The following is a 21,760-nucleotide window of genomic DNA, read 5'->3' as shown; positions in this document are numbered from 1 at the left end:
CTGGGTACACTTATACACAATTAATTCAGAGTTTCTTGGCCTTCAAATGGTAACTGTGTGGCCATGCCTTTTTGTCATTTAAAAACATATCAATTTAATACTGTTTGAGCAAACTGTAATAGTTTCTTTCTGTCAATTTTTAAAGAATACCATTGTTCTTTTGTCTGAAGCGACCGTGGATCATTATGTTATCATTTTGACATCTTAAGTCATACTAGTTATCTAAAAGTTTAAAAATGAAGTTCGCTTACTCTGTGTTGAAAACCGCCGGCCTTTTTACGTTATGTCGCCTTTGGAGAGCTGCAGTTCACGATAACAAACAGAGGAATGTTTTTAATTTGTGCCAAAATTACTGTGATGCTGCCAAATCCTACATGTGTAAAATGGCTAAACAAAGTAAGTAAAAGGAGGGGAATAAAGATAACTGAAATTTAAATGAATCACTCTAAAAACAACTTTGAGTGGTTTAATAAGATAAGATAAGATAAGATATTCCTTTATTGTCCCACATGGGGAAATTTCATTGGTGCAACGCAGGTAGATACAGAGGTAGATACAGAAGAACAGATCACTTATAGGAAGTCTGAAAAACACTTTCGGTAGAAGATCTCCTTTAATAAATAAAAACTCCCATAGATAATTACTTTTATGATATGGGTAAAGGCGCATAAAAGTCAATTTAGCATATTTTTAAGGATTTGTTTTGCCTATAGACTTTATTAAGACAGTTGAGAGAGGGAAGGAAATTCAACAAATTGTGAGAGCGGGAATCAAACTCGCGACGGTGCAGCCTATTCACATGTAGCCTGGTATACGTGCTATTCACATGGCTTTTGGCTTTTCCCCCTGCTTTTTACTTGCAAATGTAGATCATTATTGAAAACACAACCAGGGGATATTTGCTGGTTGTGTTAATATTATCTCAGCTACCCCTGTTCCTTACTTTTACAATATGTACAAAAGTGTACACCTAAATTAGGATAGGTTTTGCTCACAGCGTATCATCGATTGGATCAATTGTGTTTTCCAGGCTTGTAACCATGTTGTAAAGTATACTCTGTTAGGGCAATTTGGATATTTTATGGGAAAATTCACTTTATTTCAATAGTAATAAACAAAAGCAGTATATTCCTGATGTAAGTGAAGTTTAAGTTCTATCTGCAGTAACAATATCAGGTGGGTGGGTCCTTGGGCGGGGCTTAACAGACAGCCTGTTAAGCTAGGAAACCCAGGCCCTAACCAGACCTCCTGATCCTGTCGAGATCCATCAGGCATCAGCATAAATGTCAAATTCCAGCAGTCGTCCACTCCTCCGCCCTCTCGCTCTGTCATTCTCCAAATTTCTCACTTTCAAAGCTCTATAAATGTCATTTCATCATGCACTTGTCTTCATTATGACTATTTTTCCCTTTTCTCCCACCAGTGCCCTCCCCTGTGCTCTCTCTTCCACAGCTTTCATCTCCGCTCTATCGTTCCACTTCTCTCACCGGCAATCCTGAGCGAATCCTTCCTTGTATTTCCACCGTTAAGAAACCGCACAATTGGATTAGCTACATCTGTCTCTTTTTAAACCATGGCAATTAGAGATGCAAGGCAAAGAGAATTCAATACCCAAATAAGCGTACATCACCCAAAAATGATGAGGAGTGGGAAAGGGGCTCACACGCGAATGCTGGCATAAATTAGAGCAGCACATGCTCATCCACTATGCTCGAGTAGGCACACAAATGCACAAATTTGTGTGAATGTTGTCTGCACATAAGGCCATGTAATATACAGTAAGTGTGGCTAGTCTGACAGATGCCAACAGTGTCTGCTTAGATTTATGTTGCATCAGTGGAGAGACAAAAGCCTTTCCATCAGCTTGTATGGGCCCATACTGCAGTTTATACAAGAATTATACGTTTTGTTTTGCTCCTATTTTACAGTTTCAAGAGTTATTTACTGGACAAATTAGGCTGATATATTATGCCAAAGCAAGTGGGGTAAGCAAACACAACCAAGTAGATTAATAACAATAAAATTAATTTGTGGATGAACCCAGAGTGTGATCCACATTTGCCCAATTTACCAACGTCTGTAATGGTTTGCTACCTATATCCAAATATATATCTTGCTATTGCTGATATTGACTGTATATTGGGTGATATTGTGAGACCTCTTGACGGTCAGCTGTAAAATTGGGCTGTGATGTCAAAAAATCATTGCTCTCTCTATATATATATTTATACTTTTCTTACATCAAGCAGTGAACGGTATAAACAGTACCTGAATTTTAAGTAAATAAAGTGTTCCATTTCATATCCTAGTCCAGTCATTATATTTTCCGCTGATGCAATGAAAGTTACATCATTAAACACATTAAACAGATGTGTTTGTATGAACCTTGCAGATAAAACACAGAGGCCTTTAAGTGATTTGTGCGGTGAGACCGAGAATATAATGTAAAAGCAATTAATCGGGAGTCGGACATAAATAGGCATTGTGCATGAATTCTACTTTATGTTCACCTGTCAGGGAGAAAATTCATAATATTCATAATATATCCACGGCCTTATTTTAACTGCATGAATTTTCTCACATATTATGTGTGTAAAATACCATGTGATTTATGAGACTGTAAACCTTTACCTTCATCCCTTGGCCTGTTCAGTGTCGACTCATCTTGCTTCTTTGTGAGTGGACCTAACATTCGAAAAAAAAAAAAAAAAAGAGAGAACATTGATTAATCAGATGTTTCGCAAAGCACATCAAAACTGTGAGACAAAATGCTTGCAGCGTCTCCTTCAAAGATCACCTCAAACTCATCTGTTTCAAGTGTTTAACATCTAGTCACGGAGTGCCTTGTAAATGACCCGAGAGGCCACTTCTCCTCAACCCCTTCTCCCAATCAGTCCTGACACACCGCTGCTTTGTAAAGAAAAAATCAATGGGCAGAATCAAGCCATCACTCCGTTTGGTCAGGAAAGGTGAATAGCAATTGCAAGATACCGCTTTCCTGCATCAAGTTGGGCCAGGGGTGCAACCCTAAACCAAACGTCATTGCGGAGAGTCTTACAAATTGAAAGCAACAGTATACAAGAAGGTGAGGTGTACAAGAAAAAGGCGCTACATGCACAGTGAGAAGGTCTACGATTGCCTTTGCTTCACCAAGGTCAAAGAGTAGCCCCCACATTAAGCTTTAATCGTAACGTCTGTTAAACGCTCCATAGGTTTGGGCCAATAAAAGGCATTTATCACAGTGACCAAGCAACACCCCGGTGCGCCAACCTCTGTACGTCTCAACTGATAAGGATCCCATTAATTTGTTTTTTTTTCTTCAGTTTCTGTCAGTAAAGCTCTCCATCAGCATTGCAATTACCACCACGTTTTGTATCTTTCTCTGTGTCATGGCAGTCATTAAAACTCGCTCACGTTTTGTCGTGCTGAACCCCCCACGAGCATCTACCCTTACGTGTACACTCTAAGCATGTTAACGGCGCCCTTATCATGTGTTGCTGCCCTCCTTGTAGCCACCCAGAAGCAGCTTTATATGCGTGTGTGCGGCGCTGCGGTGGGGATGGCATTGCAGAGTGCCTTTAAAGCAGGAGAGAAGCTCTGCATTGGGTTGCCAAGGGGTTTATCACACTGCAAGTTCCGCTGCTGACAGGCCTGTTTCTCACATTCAGCTGGAAGCCTCACTGAAGCAATGCCGACTGTGTCTATTGACAAAGGAGGTATAAATCATTAGGCCATTATAGGGATGTTCACAATATGTATTGTCTGCACATACAATATGCATGAAATTACTTACTTCGTTTAAGAGTCAAATTAGAAAACAAAACACAATGATATTTTAAACTGATTTAGGCCTGGTATTTTCTTGGGTTTATGGTGCCTTCACCACATCAAAATTGGGACAAAACTAGGACTAAACCCAAACTAGATCAGCACTAAATAAGAACTAGAATAGTCCCCAACCAAGTCCACATAAACACTACAATGGGCTCAATTTAGGACCAAATGATGACAACTGTAAATGCACCCTTATTCTGTTTTAGTGGGATGGAAGCCCTTTTGTCAGGCTTAAAAACTGGTTTTGGCTTTGTGTATCCTGATTTTACAATAGCTTAGTCCAGATTTGTACCTAATCAAGGGTTTTGTCTCGGTTTAGTTTATGACAAAAAAGCCAAGAGTACACAAATATATTAGCAATTCTCAGTTCTATGCACATCCCACAGCACTACAGGATCTCTTACAATGGTGCATTTCTCTGTATGGACAAATATGAATATGGTTTCCCGATATAAAATGTTTATCTTCCTTCTAAATGGACAAGGGTCGATGCTGAATAGATTTGCAGCATCCTCAGTAGCAGTATGCAAGCGCCTTGTTTGGGAGAGCTCTTCCTGCCATATGGCGAGATGGTGGTTAATTCAGGGCAGACAGGTAGACAGACCGGTAATGGACAGAGAGGCACATTAGTCAGCCACAGCCCGGTCAGCAATTCCCCACTACTTAGCATCACTCTGAAACCACACCTCATCGTCTAATGCAAACTGTTCTGATTTCTTCTGCTCTCTAAAAGTAATATGCTCTATCTTCTGTTAAAAAAATATGCCTGTTTTCTCCGCCTCAATGTCGATTTGGTAGCAGCATACAATCCACTATACTGTTCAAATTGCCCATGAATACTTTATTTCCTATTCAGGTCATTAGATTGTTTAGTCACATATTGTAGTTATTAATACAGACAATGGTACAGACATGGCAACGTGGGTTGGTGACTCAAGACTAAAAAATGTGCTAATCCACATATTGTTTAAATTGACTATATTTAAAATTGTGCAAGATATTACAGACATGTAGCATCTGGATTCACAGGGTTCTTAACACATGATTTTACATGTAGGAATAAATAAACTTAATAACAGTTATTGCAATTGCCACACATATTGAGCAGCAGCACTTGTTCTCTATCCATTTCATTTATAAATAATAATAATTTCATTCATAACATTACACAAAGAATGAATGAAAAGGAGATGAAAGTAATCTGTTGTCTGTGTCCTTTTCAATGTGTACTTAACACTGATATTTTAAAACATATGACAATAAGCTTTGCTATAATTTGCTATTAAGTAACAAACAGATCTCCGGCCTTTCTCTCAACAACCTAATTTCTCTTTTTCACTTATGATATGTTTCATGTCTTTCTTAAATGCAGTTTTTGTTTTTGATTCTTTGATTTCTTTGTCAAGATCATTCCATAAATGAATGATGAATCTAGGCTTTTTGAAAATGTCTGTTCCTTTTAGATTATAGTGATTTGTTCTTTTTTAATCAGGCCTTTATTCTGCTAAACCTGTTTGGCAATTTATTATAGTAAAATACTGTGTGGTTCATACTAAACTAAAACTGTGCATTGTCTCATTTTGATCTAAGAAGGGTAAATAAGTGCACACGCTTGCTGGTTTCTTGACATAATGGGCCAGTGATTAGTGGAGACTTCTGGCCTTTGTGGGGTTATTCAGCAGGGCCTGTCCCAGTCCAGAGTGACCTAGTGCCGCTCCTTGTCTCCCTGCACAGCCTCTCTGTCCGCTTCATTGAGCCAGTGGTCAGAGCACAAGCTGCCCTGCGTCCCTGTGCATCCCCTCAACGCAGAGCGTCGATGAAGCTGCAGTCTGTCATGTCTGCGGTGGCCTGTCTGCTTGACAAGGTGTCAGACACAGCCCTAGTTCAGCCCCCTCCACACAGCAGCTCTCAGCAAAGGCACTGCTATTTCCTGCACAGCATCCCTTGCCTCCAGCTCTATCCCTGCCTCCTCTGTCCTGTGTCCTGAAATATGGTTTTTAATAAAGAGCACGGTAAATGGCTGCTCTAGCTGCAATAAAAATGAAGGATCTCGGGACCTGAGAAGTGTCTTGAGGAAAGAGGAATGCACCAGGACAGTGTTCTTGCCCTGCAGCCCGCCTCAGAGGAGCGTTGGGATGAGGCAGCAGCAGAGGAGGCACAAGAGAAATAAAAAATTAAAAAAGGGATCTAAACCTCAATCTAGGGGACATTTGTATTATTTACAGTACACCAAGAAGCCATTTGTATTTCATTTGGCATCAGGAAGTAGTCATTTGGAGTGTGGCCTGGTGAAGAAGGGCATTGGGCTCATTTGCATTCACAACACTGACCCTGCTACCACCCATCTGCATAAAGATGGAGGAGAGAGGAGAGGAGGCAGGAAGGGATCCACTGAGGAGGGCTGAACAGATGCAGAGAGAAAAGAGAGTGGCGATTTTCCTGTGGCTCCACAGAATACAGCAAAGAACATGTTCAGTGAGAGGATTTAGCAGCCTGAAATAGAACAGAAGTGTGCCTGTAGTAAAAATACATAAGCGATCAGATAAAACACAGCATAGAGGTGCAGGGGCTTAAATGTGTCAAAATCAACTCCTTAAAAACAAAAGTGTGATTTTTTGCTGCTACATTTAACTGTGTCTTATTTTGGCACAACTATTAGCTTTAACTGAGAGTTGGAACACGACACCCACACTACAAATGCCAGCCCTTGCATCCCTCACCATCTCTCCGTAGGAAGCAAACACTCCAAGCCAAAGAAAAGTTTAGTGTTAGTAGAAGATGACATGGATCTGAACCAAGAAAAAATGTCCTCAAAAATATTAAAGGCCCAATGACAGTGCCATGTGGGGCTCCTCTGCGCTCTGTGTCTGACGTGAGAGAGCTGGGGCAAGCCCAATTGACATTTGCACACTTGTGACATCACGTAAACAAGCCGAGGCACTGTGACAGCTTACATATGAAAACTGTGCTGTGTGATAGCACCGGTGCACCGCTCTCCTTCAGTTCCCCCTGGTTCACTCTCACATACAAGTCAAAAAACACATCCCTCGGGAGCGTATCAGCGCTGTGTAAGCGGTGACCCCTGACAATAAGTGACAGATACTGACAAGAAGACAGGCTACATGTGAAATCAGTCTCACTCATTTGCACATGCCGTCCCCTGAGAGTAACACACACTCTACAAAATCTAGTCTGGGGATATTGCCAACCCATGTAATGCGTGAATCTATATGTACATGTTTTATACTGGCTTAAATTGCATGTTTGTGAAAGCATGGTTCCTACACAATAAACTGTTTCAGATTGTAAATGCTCAAGTAATAAAAATCATGGCAGTAAGAATAGATCCATGTGTAATTTAAAGCCAGTTGTACTGTATGTGTCGAATGAGATCAAGTCAGACACGAGCCCATTCATTAAAAACGTTTTGAATATTATTAGTATTTTCCTATTATCACTATCATCATGTGCCTTGCATGACTATGATGCTGTGATTTTCTTACCTGACCATTTGCCTTTTCTGAGATCATTACCACACACAAAAAAGCTCTAAATAGACACAGGTTTTGTTCTAAAAAGATCTGAGCGGAAGGTTGTAGCTTTGGTTAACCCATGGAGTAAATAATGACTTATTAGCAGGTAATAGGTTGTTTCGAACATCTGCCTACACAAAGATAATAGATAGACCTTGTTGTTATAGAGTGAATACCAACTAGTCAAGGTGAGACTAAGCCTTGGAAGTCCTTTTGCAAGTGTCAAGTCTGCTTTGAGTTTCAAGTCCTTTAAATTTTATACAAAAATATTAAATATAGCTTGTATTTTGGCAATATGTTTATGTAAATTATCCATCTTTAAAATGGAGAGGGACATGTTCCAGTTTGTTCCTATAAAATTAAACACTATATACACATCTAACTATCAACTGTGAACAAATCATTTTAAGATAAGATAAACAGCAATTAGTCAATATAGTGACTGAAGTCTGATTCGAGTGCAAGTCACGACTACACCTCTGGTATTCACTATGCCCATACTTGTCAGCCATCATGTGTAAGCTTAGTGCTAATAAAGAAATACAATAATTATCAACATATTATAGTTATATTGTGATTATTCTCTTCCTGAATATTACTACACTGCTAAACATCATTATTTTATTTTGCTCAACAGTTGATCTCCACATCTGAACCATATGTGATACCAGATTTATCCGAGCAGACATGTTTCCAGCAAACATGTTCTTATTCATGGGAACAGTGGGGTGATTAGTTCCGATGTGTGAGTTTAGGGGTTGCTCCAGTGCGTCGTCTCCAACTGTAAGCATATGTCAGTCAGTCGTTAAGAGACATGCAATGTCATCATAGCGCCTCGGTGGGCTAACTAAAAGAACCGCCAGAAATCTGCTGCTCAGCTGTCTCCTTTGTACATCACTGCTCTGCTCACTCATTACACAGCCCCACACAGTGTAAACTTTATGCAGGCTTCAAACACGTCATGCTAAGTGCGTGTGCTATCAAGCTACATTCAATTTAGCCGCCAGTTGTTAATTATTAACATTTGTTGTAATAGCGCTTTGAGTTAAAATAAGGAAAAAGGGAAAACACAGACTGTCCCTTTGTCAGTTTTAAGAATAGCAGTTGTTACTCAATGGTGACTGTGCACATCTGTTAATAACACAATTCTATATTGGGCCATAATGATAATAATAATAATAAATATAGCCGCAAGCGGCAATGATCGGCCCTCGCTACGCCGCCGCCACGCCGCAAGAGGAGGGGGTGCTAACGCGCCCCAATTGTCCTTTTATTACGCCTACTGCTGAATCTGTGACACTGTCACATCTTCTCCCCTTTGTTTTACCATCAAAAAGCAATTTTATTTTGAATTCTTGGCAAAATGTGCGGCTTTGCCGCACAGACACCGTTACTCTTTGAATAAAAATGTGGATAACTTTTGATGGTCCACCCCTGAAGATGAGTCTCACCAAATTTCAAGTTAATAGGGCTGACGCCCTAAGAGGAGTTTGTGAAAGTCTAAAGTGTAAACATGTTCTGGCGATTTCCCCATTGGAATAACATGGAAGATTTCGGTCATCGTTACGGCAACGCCATAACAATTACGACATGGGTCTCATTGACTTTTTTGATGGGGATTCTAAAATTGAGTTGTGTGTCAAATTTCATATAATTTCGCAAAACTAAACATTTAACCTCCATATAAAATCTGTAGGGGGCGCTGTGGCTCCAAATTAATTTATTTCACTTCAAGTAGGTTTAGGGCAAAGAGTTTAACAACTGATTCTAATTTGACGCAATTCGGACTTTATCTGCGCAAACGGCAGAAATGTAAAATTTGGGAGATTTCTGAAATTCTTGCTACAGTTTGCGGCTTCGCCGCACAGAGACCGTGACAGGTATCAATGTAATTTGGATAACTTTTGATGTCCCATTCCTCAGTAGCATTTTCACCAAATTTCAGATTTTTAGGGCCAACGCCCTGGGAGGAGTTCGTAAAAGTACGACGTTTGGAAAAACTCCGAAGTCATGTTTAGCCATTTTTGAAGCAATATGGCCGACATTTGGTTGGGCGGACGGCGTTGCCGTGATAATATTTTTTACTTCTCTTGTCACCATCTACCTCTGCGCCAAATTTCATGATTATACGATCAGATTTTTTTTGGGTCATTTCCCATCTCTCAATGCATTTTTGGTACATTTGGGGGCGCTAACGCGCCAATTTTTTTTTTATTTTAGAAAAGGGAAATAGCCAGAATGTAGAGAGGCACGATTTTTAGAGGTGTGAACATTTTTGTGACTTTTCGTCAATGTTCACTGGGTGAAAAATAGGGGGGTTGGTCCCGAGAAGAAGAAGAAGAAGAATATTCCGATGCGAAAACAATGTTTCCCATTTTTCAAATATCATAAACTATACATTTTCGGAAAGCGCTCGCGCTTTCCTACCTCATGGTGTGGGTCCCTGGTCACTGACGGGTACTTTCGTTAATTTTGAGTGGGCTCTGCCCACTTTGTGTTTTTGGCCCTCTATACAGTAATAATGTTCAATTTTTGCATTACATGCTTATATGCACGGAACATGCAAGAGATGGGGAACGTATTCGTGAGCTACTTAGCGCAAATGAGTGCTTTATATGGGGATGTAAAGTGCTCGTTTAGTGCGCACTTTTGCACGGGCTTCGCCCGTTTACAACGGTAATGTTCCATTTTCCTACTACTAATTAGTATGCACGGGGCGTGCATGAGTGAAGGAGTGCGTTAGTGAGTGTTTGGAAGTGGGCGAGCGCGTCGCGCTCGATTTCGTGCGCACTATGTGCGCACCTTCGCAGCCGTGCTTCGCACGGCCTTACGAGATTAATAGGCCTCTCGCCAGCTTGTGGTGCTCGGGCCTAATAATAATAATAATAATAGGTTTAGAAAATCATTAGCTATTTATTCTCAATTTTATTGTAAATGTTCAACTACATATAATTGTTTCTATAAGGCTGGACCTGAAATTTAAATATTTTACTGTTGCTTGGTCCCAGTGCAAACAATCGTGAATAATTGTTAAATCGTGATGTTTCTTCTCATGACACTAAAATTTGATATTGTGACATTCCTATGTATCTTTGTTGTTGCCCGTGATGACAAATGATCATTTATATGACAATAAAAGTGTAGATTATCTTGAAATTGTATTATGATTCAGTAATCATATGTCAGAGCACATACATTGTTCCTGCTAAGGAATTTACACACCCTTTTGAAAACTAGCAAAAGTAATATTTTGTTATTCAATGAGTGTTTACCTTGCTTGTGTAACTATATTTTGAAATATTATAACATGTCTTTGAGTACACATTTGGAGTACCTTGTCTCTTAGTGTTCTAGACTTCTATTAACACTTTAACGCTGTACTTTCTTTGAAATCCATTTCAGTATGTCTTGGGGATATGCTGAGAGCTTTAGTGTTGTTTGACATTAACTATTTATACTCAAAGATACTCACCATCTTCAGTGGGTATATAAATGTTGAGGTAAAGACAGTCCTCGCTTTGATTCTGCACATAGTTGGCTGCAGCATCCAGATTGTCTGTGAACCACACGGGCAGCATGATCTCGGGCAGGACACCGTGCACATTCTGGGGGCACACAGGGGCAAACTGGGTTGCATTTTTGATCTCTTGCCACGATCCGGGAGCTTCGGGAGGCTGGAAACGCCTCTCTCCTATAGGTGCTGTTGCGTATGGGACACCTAAGAACTGTTCAACCGGGCCCAAGATCTCATTGTTGAGGTCCTTCTTGATGCCCCGGATTTTACCATAGCCTGTGGACACTATGGGGTATTTAGGGTCGACGCGCTGACACAAGGACAGGGTCAAATGCAGGGCTAGTCCTAAAAGCCAAAGGAGACAGTGATTGGTGACTTGCTGAGAGGGGTGGTACCGCTTACCACCATAGCCCTGGTGGCCGGCAGCACTGAGAGGAAAAAACAACATGTCCAAAATAGAGACTCTTGTAGTCATATCACTTCAGACGGGCACAGACAGGGAAGCATCCAATCAGAAGGGAGTAAACAAGGGTAAAAAGAGGATGAGTGGCAGGGGACAGGTGAGCCAGTGCCCTATGCTGACATGGTGAGGCGCTGGGGTAGGTAGCATTCTCTGAGAGAGCGTGTGGTTTCATCCGTCTTCCTCCTCAGCTCCTGATAGGCCCGGGGCTGCAGTCAGGATCCAATTAGGCCTGGAAGACACACACAGACAGGTTACAGGTGTGACAGTGTGACAAGGCGAGCTGTGCTTTTTAAAGGCGCCGTCAGCGTGTTTAAAAAGGCACAAGAGAACAAAAGTAAAAATCTGCTCAGACTAAAATCAGGATTGTTCGGAGAAGAGTGAAGTGCTGTGTGGGAGGAAATTTTGACATGTAATCAGAACGCAGTCCAGACAGTACACAAATAATATAAAAAATAGGATGTCTATTGTTTCCGTCTTTAGTACTTAGATAATAATATTTTTCACTGCTATACATAGACCATGGACACATCTACCAGATGAAAAAAAGCATCAAGTTACACCCCAACTAGGACTGATGAGAGAAAATGGTACTGGCTCCTTTAAGAAAATGTTGATCGAGCTGACCAAAATGAACACCTTATAGGATTCCGACACTAAACATTAAATCAATTTTGAGTTCAATATTATTTCATCTCAGAAAGAGTAAAGCACACCAAAAGCCTTAGTTGAGTTATTTTTATTTTTAAAAGGTTTTGGCCTTATTGTTTGACGAAGACGGCGTTAAGGCTGGAATATTTGCACACAGAGAAAAAAATGTCATAGTGTTGTAGTTCAAGAACCAAACCGACTGGTCATCTTTAACTAGATGATTTTAATTAAAAAGCTAAATTCTACCGGATGCAAAGCAGCATGCAGCGGGACATTGTCTGTTTAAAAGCTTATTTTCTGTGTGTGCAGAACATTTTACAACATCTACAAACAAGGGCATAGCCATAGGCATCGCCTTCAAGTTTGATACAGCTGGAAATATCATTTTAATGACCTCATATTTACTCCAGGAACACAGGAAGCAGTCAAATGTATTATCGCAATTTCTATGGGAGTGTAATACACCAGTTGATAAAGTCAACAGTAACGGTTAAAGCAAAAGTGAGAAATATCTGTTGCAGCACATAGCTTTTGTTGTGGTGAGTTTTCAGGGGATGTTGTTTCCTCTACAGTGCACCTGGATTGAACGGTCTTTGCCAAAGGATTCAGACGTGATGTATGATGTAATGGATTTCTGGCAGACGGCAGCTGACAAAAGAGCAATTAAACAAGGACTCCATTGTGCTCTATGAGGACAAAGCGTGTTGTGCATACTGTACCTCCCAAAATGTCTCTTATTGTGACCACATTTTTACTACGGCTCTGAAGACGATTCCTACATCCGACACTCACTATTGCCAAAAAAAAAAAAAAAAAAAAAAGGTTTTACTCACAAATCATTGGTGTTTAATTTCTTGTTATTTTCAAATTTTGAAGGAAATACTTCAGATACAGAATCTTTTTACTCTGACATTTTCAATAAAATTCACACTTTATATAAAATATTTTACCCATCCTTCAATGCAACTAGGGCAAGTTGTTGAGAGCAGTTTGATTAATAGCACAAAATATGCAATTATTTGAACCATATTGTTTATTGCCAATGAAGTGAGCCGATTAAGCACCTAATTAGATATTAAGAGTCACGTTTTTGGCTGAAGGGTTTAGGTCTACGGTATATACAATTACCCAGTATAATATGCATGTTTCAATGGCTTTATAGGAGCTGAACAAGCAGAATCCCATGGCTCTACACTTCTTTTCAAGGCCTGTGTCAGAGTTAGCCTTCCCTGTCCTCTCTGAGTTCAGCCGCTTCCTGCTTCCACATCATTACAGATGAATGGCCAGTGCTTATCTGTCCCTGGCTTTGGGAGACGGAGCCGTTTAGGTGTGATAAAGGCTTTATGTGGAGCTAACTCTTGGGTGAATGCCACCTCATCCCGACACCCTCAAAGGCAGCGTGCTATCCATATACTCCACTGGCACAGAATACAGGCTAAAGAAGCCATGGCACATCACTGCAACTTAGAAATATGAGATGGATATTGTGGTCAGAGCAAGCTGTAGAAATAACACTTCATTAAAAGATCCTGACTCCATTTTATGAAGGGTCTGCACATTACAGAAAGCAGGTGAGAGCTGAAAGAGAGGCAAAGGCTTCGTCAAAAATAAAGTGCGTTGGCAAAAAACTGAAATGTTAAAGAAAGATTTATGTTACCTTCAGTACAAGATTAAAGCATAATTGTGAAATGAAATCTTGTTCAGACAGTAAAAAAGGAAAAAGAAAAAAAGAAGGTTCCTTAAAACAGACTTCTGCATTGTCTCTGGGGCTAAAACAAGTAATCGAGTAAATCAAGTAAATCAAGTAATTTGAGGACATAAAATCTTCTAGTACTATTTCATTCCCTTGATAATTTGTTCAATTTATATAATCAATTAAAACCACGCAATATTGTTGCTCGGAACTATTTGTGGAGCTTGTTTCAGCAACGTACCTGCGCTGCAGCCCCATTTTTCTCCCAATGCAATTTTGCCAAGAAACCAGTTCCTTAACCAAAATACCTGTCCCTGTCCCTAAATCAAAGCATAATCCCTTAATCTAAAAGTGAAAGAATATAATGTCAAAAACTAGCATTTGCTTAGCCCAGAACCAACGCAAAGAGGCTATTGTTTGGCATAACTAGTGGGATTGGGGGAAAATGTGGAGAGAGTGGTGTGTGGCTGCACGATCTGCAGGGGAAATATTACTACATCGAAATCCATAAAAGTGTTTATGTAACATATTGTTACATAATTATTTGACAACTTTTCCAAAAACACTTTTAAATAATTATAATGATGATAGCAAAAAGAGTTAATTCAAAATGAAAATTTGGGGGAAAATATTGTCAATATCACTCACCCCTAATCACTGTTAATTATTTACTCAAACATGTGATTAAACTGATCTACAGATTATGCTTCTTTGGCAAATTGTGCAGTGATACTGTGTATTTTAGATCATTTTAGTTTTGTTGTGTGGAAAAGCACACGGAGGAAAACAATAATTCAAATAAACCAGTAAAAAAAACTGTGTCGAGGGCGGAGACACAAAGACTGAAGTAAAAGCCAACACTGGCCTCATATTACAACATTTTATAAACACGTATAGAGGTTTTACTCTTATCTTAGGAAAAGTAATGTGACATAAACAAAAACGAAAATCTAAAATCTACTTTAATCCGTATATGTTTTCTAGGATGACTAAATCCCTACTGGCTGCCCTACCATGTTTCACACACAGGTATACATACAAATCATATGAAATGCTTGTTCATGCATTATAAACCTAGTATAATTTCCCACTCAGTTACATGTTAACAAATATGAATGCACAGCGTACAGGCTCAAGGTCAGTGTGCACAAATCACATATAGACGGCTCATTCTCCCTGCTTACCTCATAGGTGTATCCTGTCAGCTCGCTTTTGTAACTCACGCCTCCCTGAGCCAACAAGTGTTGACATTCCAACGCTAGCATTAAATCAAGTGAGGCATCAGCAGGTTGCATGTAAGCCCTGTGTCTTCAGCGTACACAAATTGCTCTGTTCTCAACCTCTCACTTCTGATTTCCAAACGGTAGTCCTCCAACATCCCTAACATCTGTTCATGTCAACCCACTGAGTCGCAATGGCACCCAGCACATATCTTCACACACATAAAATAAAGGAGATTGACACACAAATCACTGAAGCTGATGTAAGCCTTTTCTATTGAATTGTATGTAACAGACGAGGTTGTCTCTGAGGGTAATGGTCTCTCTCTTTATGGCTTTACGCTTGAACAGAAAAGTATGTTGAAAGTGGTCTGCAGAAAACTTGGAAGACTGCTTTAGTCCTGGGATTTGGTACTACTTTAGTTCCACTATGGGAGCTCCAACTACGGTACATGCACTATTTGAGATGACAAGCAGCTTTCCACAGCTAGTCAACATCTGTGGCTGACAAAGCGCTTAGAAATCAGGGCTTTTTGACAAAACCAGCATCCAAAAATCAATGGGATTTGTCTTTTCTTAGAGAAGATTGTAACTAGCAACATTGTGCAGTAGCTTTGTGCAGTGTTATCATAATCACCAGAGTAAAGACGCTCATGGTAAGATCAGCTATCTGATTATCTGTATTTTTAAATTGTATTTATTATTGTTTAGTCAAACGTGTCATTGCTCACACTACATAAATTAAATGAAGGAAGAACAATCTTTACATGCACATCCAAAATCTGATTATTATCTCATTTCTGGAGTTATCAGATTATTGAAATGTCATGTAAACAGTTACATTTTATTTCTGAATCTTGAAACGTGTGCAGGTTTTGAAATTTTAAATGTGAAAAAAGGGAAGAATTATTAAAAATCCATTACAAAATCACAAATAATAATCTGATTTTTCTAGTTATCGGATTCCTACAGATGTAAATTTACCCACTGATTCATTCATCAAGACTTAAATTACTATGTTTAAGGGTTATAAATAACAAAAAGAAAATAATAATAATAAATTAATTGAATCAAAGCGTTTAACAATTATGTGCGTTTTCAATTAACTGAATCCAACTGTACAGAATACAAACATATTTCGGCACTTCATCCATTTATTATTGCATTGTTTTGAAGCATGACAAATAACCATATTGAGGAACTACACCAAAAAAGAAGGAAACATACACGTCACCTTAAGCCCATAGAAGGAAACCTCAGTGATACAGGAAAAAAAGACTACAATTTCTGTGCTAAAGTGAGGACTAACAGATAAGGTTCTCTTAAACTGGAGATTAGGCTCGTCAGTGTGCGTATTTAGCTTTAGCCAAAGGGCCCGGGTTCTGCTCACACTCTAACACTGATGCCATCTCACTAATGCCTACAGCTTCCTGTCTGGATTTAGAGTATAGGACACACAGGAAGCAGAGACAACGATGGTAAAGGGTTGTAAAAAGCTAGATACTACAATCCATTTAGCATAGCCATTATAGCAACTGACAGTTTAGTGCCTACCGTATGCTAATGAGAGCGGAGCGTTTGTGAACCGCCTGACAGTCAAATCCTAAAATGCTCCAGGTAGACCATTTTCAGACCATTCTTGTCAATTAACATCATGTTTAATTTATCTACTCAAAGTCCCAACAAGTCAACCCAAATAAAGTTCTATTCAGTAATTCATTTAGGGTCACTATTTCAGTAAATTAGTTCTGGGGAAATAAACAATCAAAGGCTGCCAGCTTGATTTAAAATGTGTCTTTCAATTAAACATAATAGTTAAGCCGCCAAAATAGGTTTAGGGGTTAATGAAGCCAGTGGGACGATGGATGATATGAAGGGGAAGAGAAACAGATTTGATTGATTATGTGTCACTGAGATTACCTTTACGGATTCTTGTAAACGGATCTCTCTGAATTGTGCCGTAAGTCAGAGATGTACAAGGCTATTGTGACGGAGTTGCCAAGTCAACCCTGTAACTTTGTTGCGAGGAGCCCACATACCGAACGGGAAATGCGCATATGTCACTAAACAGGCACATTTACCTTTCACTTTACCCATGTCGATCCGTAAAGTTACATTTCTCCGATTCGGTGGGACCAGGGTGCACACTTTGTCTTGCTCCTGCCCACGTCTGCATATGATTGGTCAAACAGATGCAAAGGTATGGGGCGCATTATATTGTACAGTTAAGCTCATGATCATGTTATCATAAATATTTATTTTGCCATTTCTGTTATTTACTCTTAGTATGGGTGTCCAGTCATTGAAGGAATGGCTGAGTAAAGTTTTGAATAATCTTGAAAATATTTTGTATGTATTACTTTGGGGAAAATGGTGTTCTTTTTGTAACTGTATTTTGGTTGTGTTATTTAATGCCCGTGGGAGGAGCATTACGTGTATAAAAACGGGGCCATTTTAGCTGCCTGTCAGTTGATGTGTGGTTGCGGAGTGGGCAACACCTGTGCAGCGGAGAAAAAACCTGAAGTTTGTGACGTCAACCTGTAAATATGTTATTTTCCCTTTGGACTTTGTAAATAGCACAGGGTTTTCAATTTTCTGCACAAAATAAACCACCAAAACGGAATTTGCAGTTTTTATGTTTTAACAATATTGAATGTGTTCCCAACTGTGTGCATAAGATATAACAAGTCACATTTGTAAGATTAATTTTGGTCTATGTTACTTATATCCTATGATACGGTTTTCTGGATATTATGATTATACTTCTCTTTCTCTTATGACATCCACATTTGGAGACTCTTTTTTTGGGAAGGTATACTGTGAATTAGTCTAAAAAAGTCCAGAAAATACAATTGTTACAACAACTGTGCTGCACTTCACACAAATGTGGTGTTTTTATTTAGCGCTTTTGTTATTGATTTTGTGACTGTGATTGGCAGGTTCATCTGAGCTTCTGCCCTTGTCTCTCAGTGCTACCTCTGTTTATAAAAACATGCATTAATCAACACATGCCAAGCCACACCACTGTCTTTCTGTTCTTTTTGTAGTGAAGTGGATTTGTATTATTCCAAAGTAAATACATATTGTGATTAGTGCAAAGTGATACATATTCCATAGACATAATATAGCTATAATACATATTGATAATATTGTGAATGTTGTTTAGAAGATATGAACATTTTGAATATCTAGGTTGTAGTTTGTAATTAAAAAAAAAACAAATGTTGCTGGTTAAAAAACAAAATGGAAAATAATTATGCAGCAACTTCAAAATAAGTATATTTCTGAACTTTTGTAGGAAATTTGACAGTATTTTGATTTTTTTCTGAAACATAATCCTCATCTAATACTTTTAAATACAATGCGTTAACAAATGTCTGAATATAGTTGTTGGGATTCTCCAAAACATTGTTGTCAACATCACCCACCCCTAGCTGTTCTGTTTGTGAATGGAGCAACATCAACAAAAGACACCAAGCATTTGACTTTCACTTTACCTTAAAACATGGCTAAAATGAAGATGGAATGTTTATAAATCATATCATGTATAATAAAACTGTTTTTTATTAGTTACAATCTTAATCCTTTTCTCTTGTATTGATCAATGCAGGTTTGCTTTTCTAAAAGTCTAAACTCTGCTCTACATCATAACATAGGATTGCATGTAGACCTGTCGATAAAAAAAAAATCGATTTTAATTTTATCCACACACAGCAAAAAATAAAACAAAATAAAGAAAACTCACCACTTAACTCTTCCTACTAAAAGAAATCCAACTTCTTCAAACATGTACATGAAGCCTTTGATTAGCAGTGGTGATCCTTCAGGACCCAGCGCTACAAGCTGATAGTAGACAAAAGGTTTCCATCACTGTCAGCAGAAGACCAGGAAATCAATATGTCGCTGGTGGTAAACACTGCTCCGTCGCACTCACACCTGTAGATCGCATGGACCCACTTTTATCTCGAATCGTACCAAACCACAGGACAGGTGAAATTGTGATTTATGGGCTCTCCTCCAGTGGTCTAGAATCAACAACCCAAGCCAGATGGAAAGCCAGATAAGCACTAGCGCCAGTTAGCCAGTTCTTGTTGTGTGGGTGGTTGCCCACGAGTCCAAAGGTTTACTGGTCCGACGGTTCACGAGTCCGAAAATTCCGAAATTTTAAGGTTTACATGTCCGAAGGTTCATTAGTCCGAAGATGTGAGTCTGTGCAGCGGGCTCTCCTCGCCTCCCTTTGCACACCACACTGCTTTTTGGACTTTTCTAGTGTTGATGCACTTTTTCTTATTAAACTCACGTATTTTCCATAACCGACTTGTTTCTGTGCATAGCCTGAGCTCCTTATCGTATTATTAATGAATGAATTAACTCAAATAGCCCAGCAGTTTCGGCCGCGCCGCGGCTCTGTAGACACTCCCGTCTTGGCGAGCTGAATTTCCTTTTTGACTACCAATCCTACGGTGATCGGATCACGCGTTTCTATATATACATATATCATTTCTATACTTTGATCAAATGAAGGCATAGAACGGAGGATTCTGTCTGTCATTTTTCTTATGATAAAATGAGGGCATAAAGCGGAGGATTCGAGATGTTATTTGCATATACACAGTACAACTTGCGGTGCCTCCTGTAGCAGCTGGTGCACAACGTTGTGACGAGCCCCAGTGCGTGTCTTCGTGCTTCGTGCGCATTTTACAGACTGACTACATCCCGATGCCGTCTGCACCTTCACTTTAGCCTATGAGGAACTTTCGGACCAGTGAACCTTCGGACCAGTGAACCTTCGGACCAGTGAACCTTCGGACTAGTGAACCTTCGGACTAGTGAACCTTTAAAACCTTCGGACTAGTGAACCTTTAAAACCTTCGGTCTCGTGGGGGGTAACCGTTGTGTGCTAAGTGAGAGTGCTAAAATGCTTCCCGCTGTTGTGTACACAGAATCTGGTAGTGGACTAATTAGTGACAATGGCGGTGACGAGATAGCGTTTTGTGCATTGGCGTGTGTAGGTGTCTGAAGGCCATGCATGCTTTAGGAGCGCACTGACAGCTGCATGGCCTCCAGCTCATGCTCATTCCAGAAAGCTCAGTTAAATAGTGAAGTCTGTTTGTGGAAGTTGGCAAAAATGTGGCATAATTAATTGTGTCAGTGTGTTACAGGTCTATGCTCTTCATTGTGTGTGTTTGCCCTTTACTTTTAATATGTTTGAGAAAGCATGGATTTTTTTTTTATTGTGTGGCCCATGCACTTTATTTTGTGAAAATCACAATGTGAATTGGCGCAATGAGCAAATGGCAAAGCCTGCAATAGAAATATATTGTTTATAGTAGAAAAGACTACAAAAAGAACAGAAAAAAATAGATAATACTATGTTCTAAACTTTCACATAAGGGGTGATATTTCTGCAAATTTTTTTGTATTAATTCTGGAAAAATGTCACATTTGTCAGTTAATAAAACCTGAACTAATTTGTTTAAATACATGTTTTAACACATTTCTGTTGGACTGACTAATCTCGTCTGAATATTGTTGGATTCTCTTAAAATATTGAGAATTTGTTTTGTGTCTACCTTTACCTTTTATCATGAAGAGAACATTTACAACATAACATTTTGATAGCATTTTTTTTTTTTACTATAAACTCGATTCAAATTTTGCATTCGTCTAAAACATTATTCATGATATTATCTACATTTTGATATATTTCCCACCTCTAAATACGACCACACATTTTTGAGTAATATGTTAACATTCCAAACTACACAGCATCCCTCAGTCTGAAACAATTAAGCCTCTACATTTTGCTTTAATTTCAAACATTCCTTTTACAACGTACGGGCAGGAGATCAAACATAACGCACCGACATGCCCCTTTAAGTTTCTAATGCTCCGGAGACCTCCACATTACACATAAGACCCCTGGGTAAAACACAAACACCTTCCCTCTCCTCGGCTCTACATCCCGAGCGAGGCAAAAGAGCCCGAGGATTTCAGGATGCACTGGGGTAGACACAGGATACACGACTGGATGTTGCCCTGGGCCTGTCAGCGCTGAAGCCTCCTTCAAAATGTGATCACTCAGACGTGACGACACAAAGCCACGAGCACCAAAATATCCTGTAGCTTTGACGTCATCTTGGCGAACGTCGCTTAAAAGAGGGTGCCATGAAGAACTTACTAAGTGTGCCATTAATCTCCTGACAGGTAATAAAATTTGCTATCATGCTTCTGGAAAAGGGTGCGTCATGGGGATGAGGCTCACACTGTGCAAGGTTAACCGATTCATTACAGCTTGTTGTCATCCGCTGGGCATCGCAGTGTAGTAGTGTAGATTTTAATGCAAGAAAGACTCCTGGAAAACATGAAATGGTGAAATACGGCAACGTGCGAGGTCAAAAGGAAACGCGGGAGAGAGAGTATAGGAAGAAGTGCGGGGAAGGTGAAGGGGCATAGACATAGGGACATAGAGCGGCTGTCAGAGCTAAAATAGAGGCAGGTGCAGGCAAAAAGGATGACATCTATGGTTAAGTGGTTTGCTGAATGTCAAGTTATGGCTCATCTCTTTCTTAGTTCAAAGATGTTCGCAGACAATGGAAAAATGTATTGTAAAATAAATAAGCCTTGATGTGTAGTCTGATTATATTGTGCATTACTGGCATGAATACAAAGTACACATTTGTGAGATGAATTCCTGACGACACGACATGAGCTTCATCATAAAATGGAGAAGGATTTTGGTATATTGGTTTCAAATTTAACCTGCTGTTGCTGGTTTTCAACATGCTGTTTAAATGAGAGAGAAAAATGAAGCTTCAATGAATGGAGCTTATTCCATGGTGGGAATCGTGTCGT

The 21,760-nt window shown here is 39.5% G+C and overlaps 1 protein-coding gene across 3 annotated transcripts in view; it reads right to left on the bottom strand.

Annotated features, from left to right (window-relative positions):
- Nucleotides 1-21,760, bottom strand: part of nlgn2b (neuroligin 2b) — a 72,515-nt gene that overhangs the window by 31,142 nt on the left and 19,613 nt on the right. For all 3 annotated transcript variants that reach the window (XM_072446532.1, XM_072446531.1, XM_072446533.1), the window contains 2 exons: nt 10,840-11,573; nt 2,632-2,685 (listed from right to left, as the gene is read on the bottom strand). In XM_072446532.1, coding sequence (XP_072302633.1) covers nt 2,632-2,685; nt 10,840-11,356 — 571 coding nt within the window. In that variant the 5' untranslated portion in view covers nt 11,357-11,573. The remainder of the gene's footprint in view (nt 1-2,631; nt 2,686-10,839; nt 11,574-21,760) is intronic.

The sequence above is a fragment of the Eucyclogobius newberryi genome, unplaced genomic scaffold, assembly GCF_026437365.1.
Source record: "Eucyclogobius newberryi isolate DKJ021-1_F unplaced genomic scaffold, fEucNew1.0.hap1 SCAF_15, whole genome shotgun sequence".
Classification (NCBI taxonomy): Eukaryota; Metazoa; Chordata; class Actinopteri; order Gobiiformes; family Gobiidae; genus Eucyclogobius; species Eucyclogobius newberryi.
The sequence above is the reverse complement of the archived record's forward strand: the minus strand, read 5'-3'. Positions and strand labels throughout refer to the sequence as shown.